This window comes from Cydia strobilella, chromosome 2 (genome assembly GCF_947568885.1).
Source record: "Cydia strobilella chromosome 2, ilCydStro3.1, whole genome shotgun sequence".
NCBI classification, from domain to species: domain Eukaryota; kingdom Metazoa; phylum Arthropoda; class Insecta; order Lepidoptera; family Tortricidae; genus Cydia; species Cydia strobilella.
In genome coordinates this window covers 26,322,174-26,336,972 of record NC_086042.1, presented here as the reverse complement: position 1 = coordinate 26,336,972, position 14,799 = coordinate 26,322,174, and the positions used below count along the sequence as shown (strand labels likewise).

Below are 14,799 nucleotides of genomic sequence, written 5' to 3'. Positions count from 1 at the left end.
TAAAAGAAACCACCAAAAATCATTTTATGTCGCATTACAAGCCTGATTTAGCTATGAATACTAATACCCCCTTATTCGTAAAACTTTACGAGCCTGAATTAGTTAAATTATGTTTTATCCTTTTCTTACAAATACATAAGTCAAAATGACAGACAAAGACAAACGATTCATATAGCTAATTCAATGACTATTAATCATATTAATCACATTATTTAATTTATTTTAACTTAATTTATTATAAATATGTGTTATTAATAACGTAATAATATACAAATATAAGCATAGAGTAATAAATTAATAAGCCTGCAGTATTTGAAATGTCCGTAATATGTACAATTCCAAAATACGGGTTATACGGGTACCACGGATGTTGCGCCACATAATCTCGTATGTCAAGGTGTTTCGGCTGAAAGCGCCCTGGCAGACTTATATATTCCTGAAGAGAAGGTTCATATCTACCGACTGGAATTGGTTTCATGCTGGTATCAGATGGGTTAATTTAGGGGTCCTGATGGTCACCTTTGAGAGCGTATGCCAAGCACTTCCGGCAGGAATCATACTGGCAGATTTCGCTTTTCTGTATCTACCAGTAAATTTCTAACTGATGCCATAGCTTTTATTGTAGTATCAGATGGGTTAAATGACCCCCCCTTTTTCGCACCGGAAGTGGCTATTTTTTTTGTACTTTCGGCTAGTTCCGCCGTGGCAGACTATCAAATTCGGACTTAGCATCAGTTTTATGGGAAACCATTGTGCATCTCATTGCGGTATCACGTTGGTTCGAAACTTTACTGCCGGCTCTCCAACCATAACGATTTGTGATATTTCGTTGTACGGGAATTTAGTATAGGTACTATAGGTATAGGTAGGTACTAAAGTACTATTTTTGACAATTTTATAATGAGTCCTTTATATTATTAGAACGACTTGCAGCAGGTACAAAAACTACATTTTTAGTATCTGGAAGTATACACAGAGCTAAATTATCTACAATGTTTAAGGTAAGTTGTCAGCCATGTTTAAAATTTAGTTCTAAATTATCCATCACGTGGTCGAATCTCTATGGATTATACTATGAGATATTGGAATGGAAATTATTCATAAAGCGATAACCTAGTTCACAATCGTACTAATTATGGAGAAAGGTTAGTTGTAATTAGTATCATAGAGTTGTTACTTCAATCAAAATTTTTGTGTAACTAGTACGACTGTGAACAGTGTGAACTAGAGTATCGAAAGATGTTCATGTACAGTTAAAAGGCATAAATATATATTCATTCCCAACTTTCAAAAATATGTGTATGCTCTTACACCTTAGATAATAAAGTCGTGTTCACATATTTTTGAGCTATTTGTCTGGATCGATATTTTTGCCTTCGATTGTACGTTTGCAGCGCGCTGTACATACCGAGGATGGGTGTCTCGAAGAAAACACGCGGGGGCGGGGCGGGCAGCGCGCCTGCGCCCAGCGGGACCGGGAACGGAGCGAGGGGCGGCACGAGTGTGGGTGCCGGCTGACGAAGGTACGGGTCCGGCTAGGTTAACATTGTAGATACATACCCTAGGGTAGACAGGGTTCTCGGGTATGAGCACGGGCTTGTGCGGCGGGGACTCGGGCGCCTCGGCGAAGGCGCGCGGCGGCGGCGGCGGCGCGGGCAGCGCGCCCTGCCCCGGCGCCGGCAGCGGGAGCGGCACGGGCACGGGCAGCGGGGCGGGCACGGGCACCGGCACGGGCACGGGCACGGGCACGGGCACAGGCGCCGGCTGAAACACGAACGACGCTATATAAACAAACTAATATATTTCATCGATTTCTAAAAAGATCACCTCCGTTGTTCTCGATTCATCTGCATCTTTTCCCGTAGGTAAAAAAAAGCATGCACAAAGGAGTGGCGGAAGACAGGGGAGGCCTTTGCCCAGCAGTGGGACTATAGGCTATTAAAAAAAACTGACAAGCGGCCTTTGAAAAATCTAGGACCATACAAAAAAGCTACCATACGGTACGGTTTGACCGTTTTTTTTTTTTGTTGTAACAGTGTTAAAGATATTTAGCTTCTTGTCCCTGTTATGAACGTAACAAATTATTTATTCGATGCGAGTAGCCCGTTTAAAATATTTTTTATATAACAATTCAGATAGATAAGGACACAATAATTTGGTGAAATCGAGCCGGTGATACAGCCAGAAGGGCAATTGAACTCTTCGGTAGCAAAATACGCACCTGTACCCAAACTTAAACTACGTCCAACCCCCAAACAGATAAAACATAACAAAACATAAGAAATTGGGACGCTTTCTAAACGTTCTGTTACTGTCAGTTACATTAAAGCACTTAAAACTTTCATAGTTCTCTGCTGAGTAACGTTAATTAATCCACTATATACAACGTACAATGGGCCCAGGCCGAGCTAATTCGGTTCCGTCTATATGTAGCAGTCTGTTCTGTTGTGCCTATAAGTGAATTCAGTGCTGCATTTTATTAATCATAAAGAATAAGTGATGACTTACAACCATGCTCCATGAGCTGTTATTCCATTTCGGCGCCTCGGGCCGGTAAGGTTCAGGCTCTTCTGAAACTAAACAAATACCTAAATTAATATTCCTCGTAAGACCCACCATATAAAGTTTTTCAATTTTTAATTTGAACCTTATTCTATAAGTAAATTGGAACGAATTTCGTTTGTTTTACAACGCAGTGAAACAAAAGAAATGCTACTCTATTTGTTTCATCAAAACGTTTAAATTAGATTGCAATGAATATGTACATTTTAATGTACATTTAGCCTCACGAGGTTATACCATATAATAATTAAACCTACAATGCTCAATTTTGTTTATTTATTTTATAGCTTAATAACGACCCATTCCTGGCGAATTTATTTTCTAAATAATTGTTTTTAATTTATTATGAAACTGCTGATATGCGATTGTAATTTATTAATTTTGAATGTTATTTTGATTGTCACTGTTATTTTTCATATTCAATTTTGCATTTCAATTTTTAGAATCAATACGTTCTAATACACACAATGGTATTTTAACGTCTAAAAGTGCCATTTTTTCAACCTGTTTAATTTTGCACATATTTTAGTTGGCACTTTTTTTATACCACTAACATTTATTGAGATTGTTTACCATGATTAATCAAAGATGGACAAAAATTTACCACAATTATGAATATGGAGTGAAAATTTCCGATAAAAAAGCTTGAAACCCCAAAAACTTCTAGGCATTTCACATTTTGAAAGACCTCCATCTACACTAGCGCCCCTAGGAAATTAAACGCGGTAGCCCTCATTGGTAGCACGTTGGATTGGAAATCCAGAGTTGTATGTTTAAGTGGCACGTAGGCCGCGGTCGTTCACAATTCGTTTTATACCTATGTATCGAATTTGTTTATTACTTACCAATATTGTTCAGTATGCTGCCATAGAAAGTGGTAGTTGGTGGCCGGTTCCCGCCGTCCGAAAGTAGATATTTTAACACAGCGACAGTAGGTATTTTTTTTCGCTAAGCTCGGTAACGCGTCCTGAAACTGTTGATACATCGTACCTTGCTATGGTATCCTGGTACCTGCGTTATGGTGGTCGTCTACCTATGGTATGATACCTTTTAGCAGTACAACGTCCAGGCTATGTGCCGATGACCATTCACCACTGGAATCGAGGTGTTTATGTACTAACCAATATTGTTAGATATGCTGCCATAGAAGGAGGTAGGTGGTGGCGGGTGGCCGCCGTCCGACAGCAGATCTAAGCCCGGCAACGCGTCCTGAGACTTTTGAGACATCGTGCCACTCGCTACTGCAATGAAAATGTTTATATGCTGAAGATTCAAGAGCAATTAGATTGGGTAACTTTGCTCAGAATGCTTAGTTTTTCCATTTTGATTGATTTCGTGTGCATGATAAGGACCTAAAGCGACCAAATGTAGTTTGTGAACACTTTCAGTCACTACTCAAACCTTAATACTACGAAATATATTTTTTCTGCCGTGAATACTGAAGACTCTTGGTTTGATTCTGGCACGGGAAGCTTTAGTCACTTTTTCTTTGACATTTATGAATCAAGCCTTAACACAATCAGTTTTTTATTTATTACATCAGATGATAAAATATAAAATTGTAAAAGACAACAACGCATTGTTTTAAAGAACCACCTAACTAAAATTTCATACATACATACATACATATAGTCACGCCTATTCATATATATCAGAGACCACGGATCTCCACTTGCTACGATCCTGGCATACCTCTTTCGCTTCCTTCACTTTCATAACATTCCTCATACACGCTCGCCGGTTTAGGGTGCTCTTGACCTGGCCTTTCTTCAGGATTTCCCCGATCTGATCAGAGAAAGTCCGCCGAGGTCTGCCCCTTCCAACTCCCGTTTCTACCTCTCCCTTATACACTCTCTTTGTTAGCCTTCTTTCACTCATTCTTTCCACGTGTCCAAACCATCTCAACATACCTTTCTCAATTTTTCATGATAAATAAAAAAAAAAAAAAAAACATGATAAATAAAAAAGTACATTACCTGAATTGTTATCTGAATTAGCGACATTCTCACTAGGCACCAACGTTTTCAGGAAATCGTTGATATTGAAGTCTTGATTCTCGCTCGGTCGCGAATTTATCACTTCGATTTTATTGGCTGCAAAAAGGAAATGCGAAGTTTAAGGTTGAACCCTTTTCCAGGCAACACCAATAGTTTTCCCAAAAAATTTAAATATATTCCAATAGGAAATATTACGCAAAACTCTGCGTAGGGGGCGCCACTACCACAATCTGAGGGTCTACCGCTAAACAAGAAAATCGTAATTTGGAAATTTCGTTATCTCTGTCACTCTTGCATATTCGAGCGATAGAGGCAGATAGCGAAATTTCGGATTCGCGTTACCCGGTAGGTCCTCTGTAAACAAACCGCCTTAATACATCAATGTCATATTTTATTATCTCTGAAAACTTGTCAAAAACCTGTTAAAGGCACAGTATGTATAAGTTACTCTATGGTTTACTAAAGGTGCTAGTGCTGCAATCTGGCGGCAGAACATTGCAGTAATACCCCCTATTAATCCAGCTTTAGATTTATTTGAAGACAAGTCACATTTCCCGAAAGTCCAATCTAATTTGAGCCTTAAATCAGAATGCTAAAGCTGAAATTCTATTGGTGCGTATGTGGTCGATAAAGACGATAAATTACACTATGCCTAGAAAAGGGTTAACTACACTCAACATCAATATAAGCTAGCCACTTTGTACATAATGTACCTACATTAAAGTGATGGGTTTTATTGCTCTGGGAGCTTGTAATAGGTAGCTTGTAATCTGTACAGTCGCCAACAGATATTTCGGAGCGGCTGAGGTATTCACAAATATCAAGATGTTATAGTGCATGTACAGTTAATGTTGAATGAATGAATGAATGAATGAATGAATGAATGAATGAATGAATGAATTTTATTTGCGGAATATGGGTTACATAGGGTTGGTATAAATATAGTGTTTACAAGTTCTCCATATTCTACTTAGACAAGCATGCAAAAAATGATCTGTATTTTTTGTTGGATTGTTAATGAATTAAAGATCCAACAAGATACAGAGACAGCCTATTTACAAGTCTTATCCAACAACATGCATATTATTACTATGTATATTTAACATTAAAAAACTTATCTATAGAATACACATTTAGCATATTGGATGCTCCGACGCATCAGATGGCTACTGTACTCATACTGAACCGGATGAAATTGATAAGGCTCGTAAAATCTATTTAAAAAACAGTGGATTGTGATGACGACTTTTGAGATAAGAATAATTGCAACCATATCAAAATCAAGTTTATGACCGACGTATTCGTTAGCAACGAACTAGAATAACTATATACAGTTAAATCTGTTTATTATGACACCGCTTATACTGACCAACCCCTTACTATGTCGTAATTACTGTATGAAGTTTGGTTTTCATATAAAATTCTGTGTGACAAAGACGGATAAGATGACGTCGCTTATAGTGACAAATCGCTTACTGTGACCTATCCTATTTTCATGAAATGATGTCCGGTTATACTGACACATTCGCTGGTTTCCGGGGCCGTCCCCACGTCTTTCCCTGCGAGGACGTTTGGTGCGTGCGTGGCGTGTATGTTGTTCTAGTTTTGATTCTCAGTGGCAAGTTGATAATTGGTACAAGGTTAAAAAAACTCATCTCTCACAAAGGAATTTGAGATTAATTTGGAGAAGGTAACAAAAATAAGAAGTTAATCCACTATGCTTTATATGACATCCGCTTAGTATGACGTTTTTGTCACTTCCTTCGATGTCATTATATGCGGATTCTACTGTACCTAAATCTCGAATTTTAGAGCGCAAAAATGACCCCATGTGTATTGAAAAACACGTGTGAAAAACACGAGCGCGTTGTCAGTCGAGGAACGACAACAGACCCATGTTGTACAGTGAGCCGTCCGCTGACAGCGACGTGTTGAATGTCTTGGATGTATGACACTGGGACACATTTGTTAAAACACTCACCATTATTGACATTGGGCGCGCTAGGAGGACTCTCGTTGAACAACGCGAGCGCGTTGTCAGAGTTGAGGAACGAAGACAGACCCATGTTGTACAGTGAGCCGTCCGCTGACAGCGACGTGTTGAATGTCTTGGATGTATGACACTGGGACACATTTGTTAAAACACTCACCATTATTGACATTGGGCGCGCTAGGAGGACTCTCGTTGAACAACGCGAGCGCGTTGTCAGAGTTGAGGAACGAAGACAGACCCATGTTGTACAGTGAGCCGTCCGCTGACAGCGACGTGTTGAATGTCTTGTCGATGTTGTAGGACACTGGAAACAATGTTTAAGTTTTATTTCAATAAATTCCCCTAGTTTTAGCGATTAATATAATCTAAACATCAATTGACTTGTGCTAAAAATACATTGACATACTCAAAATATTCATTTAACTACAAGGGAGCCTATGATTTAGATACAGTTTAAGGTAGATACTTTTGACGTAGTAATCTGCCTAAAAGATGCCTCGGTGTGAGTTCTTTTCGTAAAGTCGTCGTCAATAGAACTTGCAAATAATGTAAACCATTTTACCTGAAGTAATCTCGCTCTTTAAAAGGACAACCATGACCTTACCAACAGTCACAGTCTATATACTTAAATATTTTATTTATACAAAATTTTAGTTAAATTAAATGTTAATTATTAATATTTCATTGAAAATGACCTTCGTAAATATGTTAGGTTATGTGTCAAACGCTAACAAATCTGTCCTATTTGTTTACATTTGCAAGTTCTATTGACGACGACTTTAATATGGGCATCACGTCGATGTTTGGGTGGGGCTCAACTGTCAACGTATGTACCTATATGCGTCTCGATCTTGCCTAAGGCAGAGTGGGGTCTAAATTTGACACAGTTTTTAATTCTTTAGCAGTAGTCACACAATGTAGTTGCATTAATATACATCAAAGATAGATATAACTCCGTAATAGATGGATACAGTCTAAGGAAAAAACGTGCCTCGAAAATCACGAAAATTTAATTCTCGATCAGATGGCGCCACTAGTATTGGCCTACACTCGTATAGAGGGCGTTGACTGTTTCGTTTGTTATTTATAATTTTAACGCATACCAGTGAAAGAACATGGGTCAAAATCATATAAAAATAATTAATGCAAATAAAAAAATCATTTATCCATATTTAAATACATTTTATCGTATTTTTATAAAAAAAAATTTTTTTAGTTTTAAAGTGTGTCGACAGATGGCAGTGAATTTACTGGGGTTACAAAATTTACTATGACAGTACCGCTCTAGTATAAGTTACTCTATGATATACATATACATACCATCATTATCCTCCGCGTTGGGCAGGTCCAGGTCCTCATCGGGCCCGGGTGAGGGGACGTCTTCGTCTCTCTGCGGGGGTGAAGGGGCGGCGCTGGGTAAGGTTGGTATTAGCTCGTCCAGCTTCCGCTTTAGGGCTCGCACGCGGGCTCCGAAGTTCTTGTAAGCCTGCATAAAAGTACAAGATAAAAATATGAGTTTCTATTATAGAAATAGACTACTTTTTATTCAAACTTTTTAGTTTTTAGGGTTCCGTACACAAAGGGTAAAAACGGGACCCTATTACTAAGACTCCGCTGTCCGTCTGTCTGTCACCAGGCTGTATCTCATGAACCGTGATAGATAGATAGTGAAATTTTCACAGATGATGTATTTCTGTTGCCGCTATAATAACAAATACTAAAAAGTACGGAACCCTCGGTGCGCGAGTCCGACTTGCACTTGGGCGGTTTTTTTTACATTAATTTAATTTACTGACTCTTTTAAACATTCATGATGTATAAAATGGTTGGCAAAGCTACATAAACAACACTAGACCCTACTCATAGTGTTGTGTTCCTGCCGGTGAGTAAGGTTGCCAGAGCTCGAGGGAGAGTAGTGTTAGGGTCGGCAACGCGCATGTAACTCCTCTGGAGTTGCAGGCGTACATCGGCTACAGAGACTGCTTAACATCAGGCGGGCCGTATGCTTGTTTGCCACCGACGTAGTATAAAAAAAAAAAAACTCGCATAGCGTCAATTCCAACAGAATATGTGCACTAATAAAAATAACTTTTCGCAAAGCATGGTAAAACAAGCCTAGACGGTAAATAAAATTAATTACAGTAAAATCAGGTACCTAACTATAGTCCACAACTTACAACTATGGTCCAAGTCAAGTTCCAGTCAAATTATAATGAGTATCTAATATAGAAAAAGCATTAGTAATTAGTATATTTAAGCAACAAAATAAATGTAACAAGTACAAATCAAAAAGGCTCATTGATAATCAACGTTAAAAAATTGGACCAAAGTTGTATTATAGGACTATAGCTACCTGATTATACAGTACTTCAATAGGGAATATTACGGGAAACTCTGCGTAGGGGGCGCCAGGGCGCCACTGCCACAATCTGAAGGTCTATCGCGAAACGAGAAAATGGAAATTTCGTTATCTCTGTCACTCTTGCATATTCGAGCGATAAAGAGGCAGATAGCGAAATTTCGGATTTGCGTTTCCCGGTAGGTCCTCTGTAAACAAACCGCCTTTAGGGCATATTTTATTATCTCTGAAAACTTGTCAAAAACCTGTTAAAGGTACAGTATGTATAAGTTACTCTATGGTTTACTAAAAAGGCTAGTCCTGCACTCTGGTGGTAAAACATTGCAGTAATATCCCCTATTATAATTCAAATTATACTTTTAAATAGGGAGATGAAATGACGTTTTTGTAACTGCTCAGTTATACGTAACTTTTAGCAAAATGTTGTTACAATCACAAAATGTGTAAGTCTAAAGTACTTGGTAGCTGTCAATAAGGTTCCACATACTACAGGAATAATGATACCTAAAACTCAACCTCACATCCAAGCAATAAAATGGTCTCATACAAAAATTTCTGCTTAAAACATTTAAAAATACTTACATAAGCAACCACTTTGACTTCACCTCTCTGAGTAGAATAGTACTGGTTAGCGGACGAGAGGAGCACTAACAAGGCTTCCCGAGCAACTATCTCTCTTTGCAGCGCCTGGGTGTACCTCTCCACACATCCCACTCCCTCGTTTAGCTCCTTTTCCACATCCTCTTTATTACTTTTATCTTCTGATATAGATTCTGTAAGAAAAAAACAATTGTTATTTAAATATAACTTTGGACTTTAAATACCTAAATTTTCTATTAACATTTTACACTTTAAAGTAGGTAAGAGAAAATCAGATATTATGTTAAGGTAATATAGTAAGATTCTGACATTAGTTTATTGACATTTTAACTTGTATTTTAACACTTTGGGTGTTGGGTTCATATTCTACAATATGCACAGGCCTGTGATTACCGCCAACTGGCCTTTAAACAAAAATATTATCTAATAAGAAATAATATAATCTTACATACAATGCATTTTTGACATTACGGGATGCTTACCCATAAATTTATTACATCCTGAATCATAAATTTAAATTGATAATATTTTGGGAATAGTTGTAATAACTAGCTAATATCCAGAATAAGAAATGTATTTCTTTGAAGGAACATTAGAGAATAACTATAAATATAAATTAGGATAAAACACTCTCAGTTTTCTCAATCCCAATCATGGCCTTCATACAAGATATATCATGTTGTCTTGCAAATAAGATTAAAAATCTTATAGTAAAAAGAATATATTTAATGAATGTATGTATTGATGAGTATGAATTACTCACCCTTAAGACTAGCACATAAAGCATCAGCATCGGACAGCTGCAGATGACTCTCATGGATATATTTCAACCTCAGGTCTGTATCTGCCTCCAATACTGCACATTGCTTTATTTTATTTACTAGTTGTTGAGGCTAGAACAATAAAAAAACAGATCATAATTTTAAACTAGTAATTACTAAAATTTTCTTATTTAAATTTCACTGTAGACAGTGAGTGCCAAGAATAGATGTATTTTCTGTTTGTTTCAAAAAAACATTATATTAAATAAGTTGTTCCAACTAATATGTAAAATGTAAAACAAAATTTTACACAATATAACTTTATGATGGCTTTAAGTGTAAAATGTATCAATGATAATAGTTGTCTTATGGGGGGAAGAGCGTCCTCAAAGTAGACCCCAGATGCGTTGGGACAACGACATTAAGAAGACTGCGGGGAAACAGTGGCTCCAAGTCGCACAGAACCGCGACAAATGGCGCAAAATGAAGGAGGCCTACACCCAAAGGGTAGAAAAAGGCTAAAGAGAAGAGAGAGAGAGAGTTGTCTTATAAGAATTAGATGCTTAGTGTTGTGTACAAAGATGACCTGTTTTTTTAAATAAAAACTTTAAAATAAGTCTTGGCATTTTATGAATTTATAATACGTCCCGACAAGAAAAAAGTTAATCAATCTTATAAATTTACTTACTTGAAAATCCAAAGCCTCATCATCAGTCTTTTTAACAGCGCCGGCACTCAACAGCCCTGTCAGGTCCGAGAGGAACTCATCGTCATACACAGATCTCTGCTCCCAGATTTTAAATATCCGCAGAATCTTTTGCCGAACTTTCTCTTCTCTGTAAGAAGAAAACCAATTGAGTTTTATTACAATAGTTCTAATTGGATGAAACCACAATCAACTATTTTTTGTACATTGTTACCATGGCATCTCTTGAACAACATTATTATAACTGATTCTGATTTTATATGACATAAAATAATGAAATTAAGGTATTTATGCAAATTGTTTTATGCGTCCTCTCCAAAATTTAAGTGTTATATGTATAATAAACATATAAATTATCATGTCTCGCTTGTCCAGCAGACAAGGGGCTGAACAACAACCAGAAATGTTTGCTAAGCTACATGAAACTTTACATTATAATTAAGTACAAAAAGTTTTATACATTACAATTCAGTTAGGTGTCGCTTACCTTCAAACTCGAGTAAATCCATCTGTCAGATTATGCTATTTTGGTATTAAGAAAAGGTAATAGGGCAGATATTTGCTGAGAGGGTCGATTAGATTTACCAGAGTTTGAAGTTAAACAACACTAACAATAATGTTAGCAATGTTTGGAACAATAATACATGTAGACATTGGAAGAAATAATGTAAACAAACTAACCTCACAAGCGGAGTAGCTTTCTGCAAATTGAGGCCCCAGCTTTCCACGAACTCGTAGTTTTTCCGTTTGCTGTACTGGATCACATCGTTCGCCAGATAGAACAGCGTGAGTCTCTGTTCTACCTTTACTCGCTTCAGCACATTCAACCAGCTTGCCACTATTTTCTTGTGGTGCGCTCTTTGCTTCAAGCACCATGATGACAACCCTTGGATGCTCTCCTGAGTGTCTTTCAACTGCAAAAGCTTCTTTTCAAAGGTTAGCGTATTAAATTCTTCCGTTTCACCCATTGTAAACTAAGTTCATTACTTTTACTGACAAATCACTGGGGTTCTTAGTGTTATTAAAGAACATTCACACCTGGGTCTCTAAATATAATCAAGGCATGTTTACTACACGTACACGAGTAACTACACATTTGTTCACTTAACAATATTTTTCACTAACAAAACGCCGCCGAAAACCGCGTTATGGCGTTGAACTATAACTCCATCACAAGCAACTTTTAGCGAATCAGAGAAACTGGTTTTGCCTAGAAATGATAAATAAATACTTTATGGTATTCTAAATAGCGATGCTATTGAAATGTGGTCAAAGAAACATGATCATTTGATTAAATATTTTTACTATACAACAACCGCCATTTTCTCCAATGGAGGCGCCCACAGATAAAGTAAAATTCAATTGACAATAAAGGACCCTTCACATGGTCTGCTAATAGAGAGCGTGACAGAAGTCCGAATTGTACACTTATAACTTGAAATACGGAATAGCGGGTATTACTGCAATGTTCTGCCACCAGAGTGCAGCACTAGCCCGTTTAGTAAACCATAGAGGGCATAGAGTAACTTATACATACTGTGCCTAACAGGTTTTTGACAAGTTTTCAGATAATAAAATATGACATTGATGCACCAAGGCGGTTTGTTTACAGAGAACTTACCGGGAAACGCAAATCCGAAATTTCGCCATCTGCCTCTTTATCGCTCGAATATGCAAGTGTGACAGAGATGTTAGATAACGAAATTTCGATTTTCTTGTTTTGCGATAGACCCTCAGATTGTAGTAGTGGCGCCCCCTGCGCAGAGTTTCGCTCTTGATGATTATTTTTAGAAACATAGGGGCTATTTGGATGTTACAGGCTAGGCTTTGGCGCAGATCAGCATTGAGTAGTTCTACACGCCGGTATCCAAGAGCACTTTCCAAAATCAGGGTAAAATATGCGAAGAATTGTCATCATCATCATAGTCCATAAAACACAAGGGTTAGGTTAATTTTTATGTGCAAATCGTGTGGGAACATTGTGGAAGGCTACTCAATTGGAGAAGTGCTGATCCTGCTTATTGCGGCGTCGACGCTGGTGAAGGTAACTCGGGTTCAAGGTAAATCCGGGCAAGCCGCGAGTCTGAGGATCGTAAGCCAGTCATCGCCGAGAGCTGATCCATCATCTACAGCTCAGCAAGGTGAGTGCTTCTAACAGTTGACCCAGCCTATCCTCTAAGTTCCGTGATATAACTTCTCGTTTCTCGTCTTAAAAAAATATTAAAATACAGTCCACGTAATTCAACATATCGAACAAAAATAATCCCATTAACATTTTAAAATAATCTAACACAAGGGTAGAGGAGTAATAAAAAAACAATGTATTTTGCAAAGTTATAATTTAAAACCTACACAAAATGCAACGTTCATCAATATTCCGTATAAAAAATAATTAACAACGAATATTTAATACGCTACAACACAGAGCTAACGATAGGAATGAAGCGTTTCGGTTCGGAATGAATGGACGCATGTAATAGCAGAGACTAGAGTTATAGTACTATTTTATAGCAAAGCGAGTGTGTTTAAGAGGCCGTAGTCGATTTTAGAGCAAAAATTTTAAATTGATAGATTTAGTCGTTGAAATTATACACGTTTTGTTACGTAATATCTAAATAACAAGTATTGGTTTCTATTAGCACGTCTTCTCATCTTGCCTTTTAATAATGACGCCGCGAGCGTGCGTCACCGGAATATATGAAAAGAAGGGGCAGTTTTTAAAAATTCATCAAAAAATAATGGTGGTAAATTATACACATTGATGTATAAAAATAGTTTCAGCAAATGTTGTAGATTGTTCAAGTATCAAAATTACGTTGAAATTAAGTCGATTTTCAGAGAAATTGTCACTTGTTTTGAAGTAATTTCTGGAGAAAATTGATTTCTTCTAACTTTCATTTACACTACTTCAAAGTCATAATAATAAAAATGTAGTGTGATAAACGTCAAGTACAGGATATGTGTAATACAAAATTACCATGTTTAGCCGTCCAAACCTTACGAAATTTACAAATAAGAGCGACAAAATCAGTGCTTTACGCGCGTTTACCTTAACGTCCATCAGAAAAGCAAACATTACTAATTTAGTGTGTCTGTTTTCAAAAAATTGATCTGATAAAAGGTAAGATAAGAAGACGTGCTAATAGAAACTAGTACTTGTTATTTCAATTAGGTAACAAAAGGTGTACAATTTCACCGACTAAATCTATCAATATTAAATTTTTGCGACTAAAATCGACACCGGCCTCTTAAGTAGGAGCTCGCTATTTGCCTAGCAGCAACGAGTGTATAACTGTAATCGCAGAGTTAATCTACTTTTTTTCTATGGACTGTTAAATAGCCTAGCTAGCCGACGGAAACGCTATCTGTTAGAATAAGAGGTAGTCATATTTACTATCTGACTCTATGCTGAGCCCCTATTGGCTGACATGCCACGAAACGTTACGTAGGTACCTATAGGGCCTATGATACTATAGAACTCTGCCTCATACTCTTTGGTTCTTAGCTATTCAGGCCATATCTAAAAGACATCGTCATCTAACGGAACAAGTTATCTAACTCGTGCATTAACAGTCTAAAGCCCACTCCAGTCTCCATACTCGTGCGCGAATCGCGGCGCAAAGACGCGAGGGTGAAGTCGATTTCGCAGATCTGCGACGCCCGCTCAACAAGTCCACACTTGCGTTCGCGGCTTCGCGCCGCGATTCGCGCACGAGTTTGGAGCGGGCTTTAAGGCGCGAGATCATTAACCCTTTTATTTCTCTTTAGTGGCCCTACACACGAGCGCTTTTTCAACGCGCGTTAGAAAAACGCTTGAATCT

The 14,799-nt window shown here is 37.7% G+C and overlaps 1 protein-coding gene across 1 annotated transcript in view; it reads right to left on the bottom strand.

The window, feature by feature from the left end:
* The window catches only part of LOC134754570 (regulation of nuclear pre-mRNA domain-containing protein 2), a 29,275-nt gene extending 16,939 nt beyond the window's left edge, over positions 1–12,336 (bottom strand). Inside the window, exons 1-10 of the mRNA XM_063690890.1 lie at positions 11,660–12,336; positions 10,961–11,108; positions 10,275–10,404; positions 9,494–9,684; positions 7,873–8,038; positions 6,710–6,856; positions 4,539–4,655; positions 3,684–3,803; positions 2,509–2,576; positions 1,561–1,764 (exon numbers count right to left, since the gene is read on the bottom strand). Coding sequence (XP_063546960.1) covers positions 1,561–1,764; positions 2,509–2,576; positions 3,684–3,803; positions 4,539–4,655; positions 6,710–6,856; positions 7,873–8,038; positions 9,494–9,684; positions 10,275–10,404; positions 10,961–11,108; positions 11,660–11,946 — 1,578 coding nt within the window. The 5' untranslated portion in view covers positions 11,947–12,336. The remainder of the gene's footprint in view (positions 1–1,560; positions 1,765–2,508; positions 2,577–3,683; positions 3,804–4,538; positions 4,656–6,709; positions 6,857–7,872; positions 8,039–9,493; positions 9,685–10,274; positions 10,405–10,960; positions 11,109–11,659) is intronic.
* Positions 12,337–14,799: the final 2,463 nt, after the last annotated feature.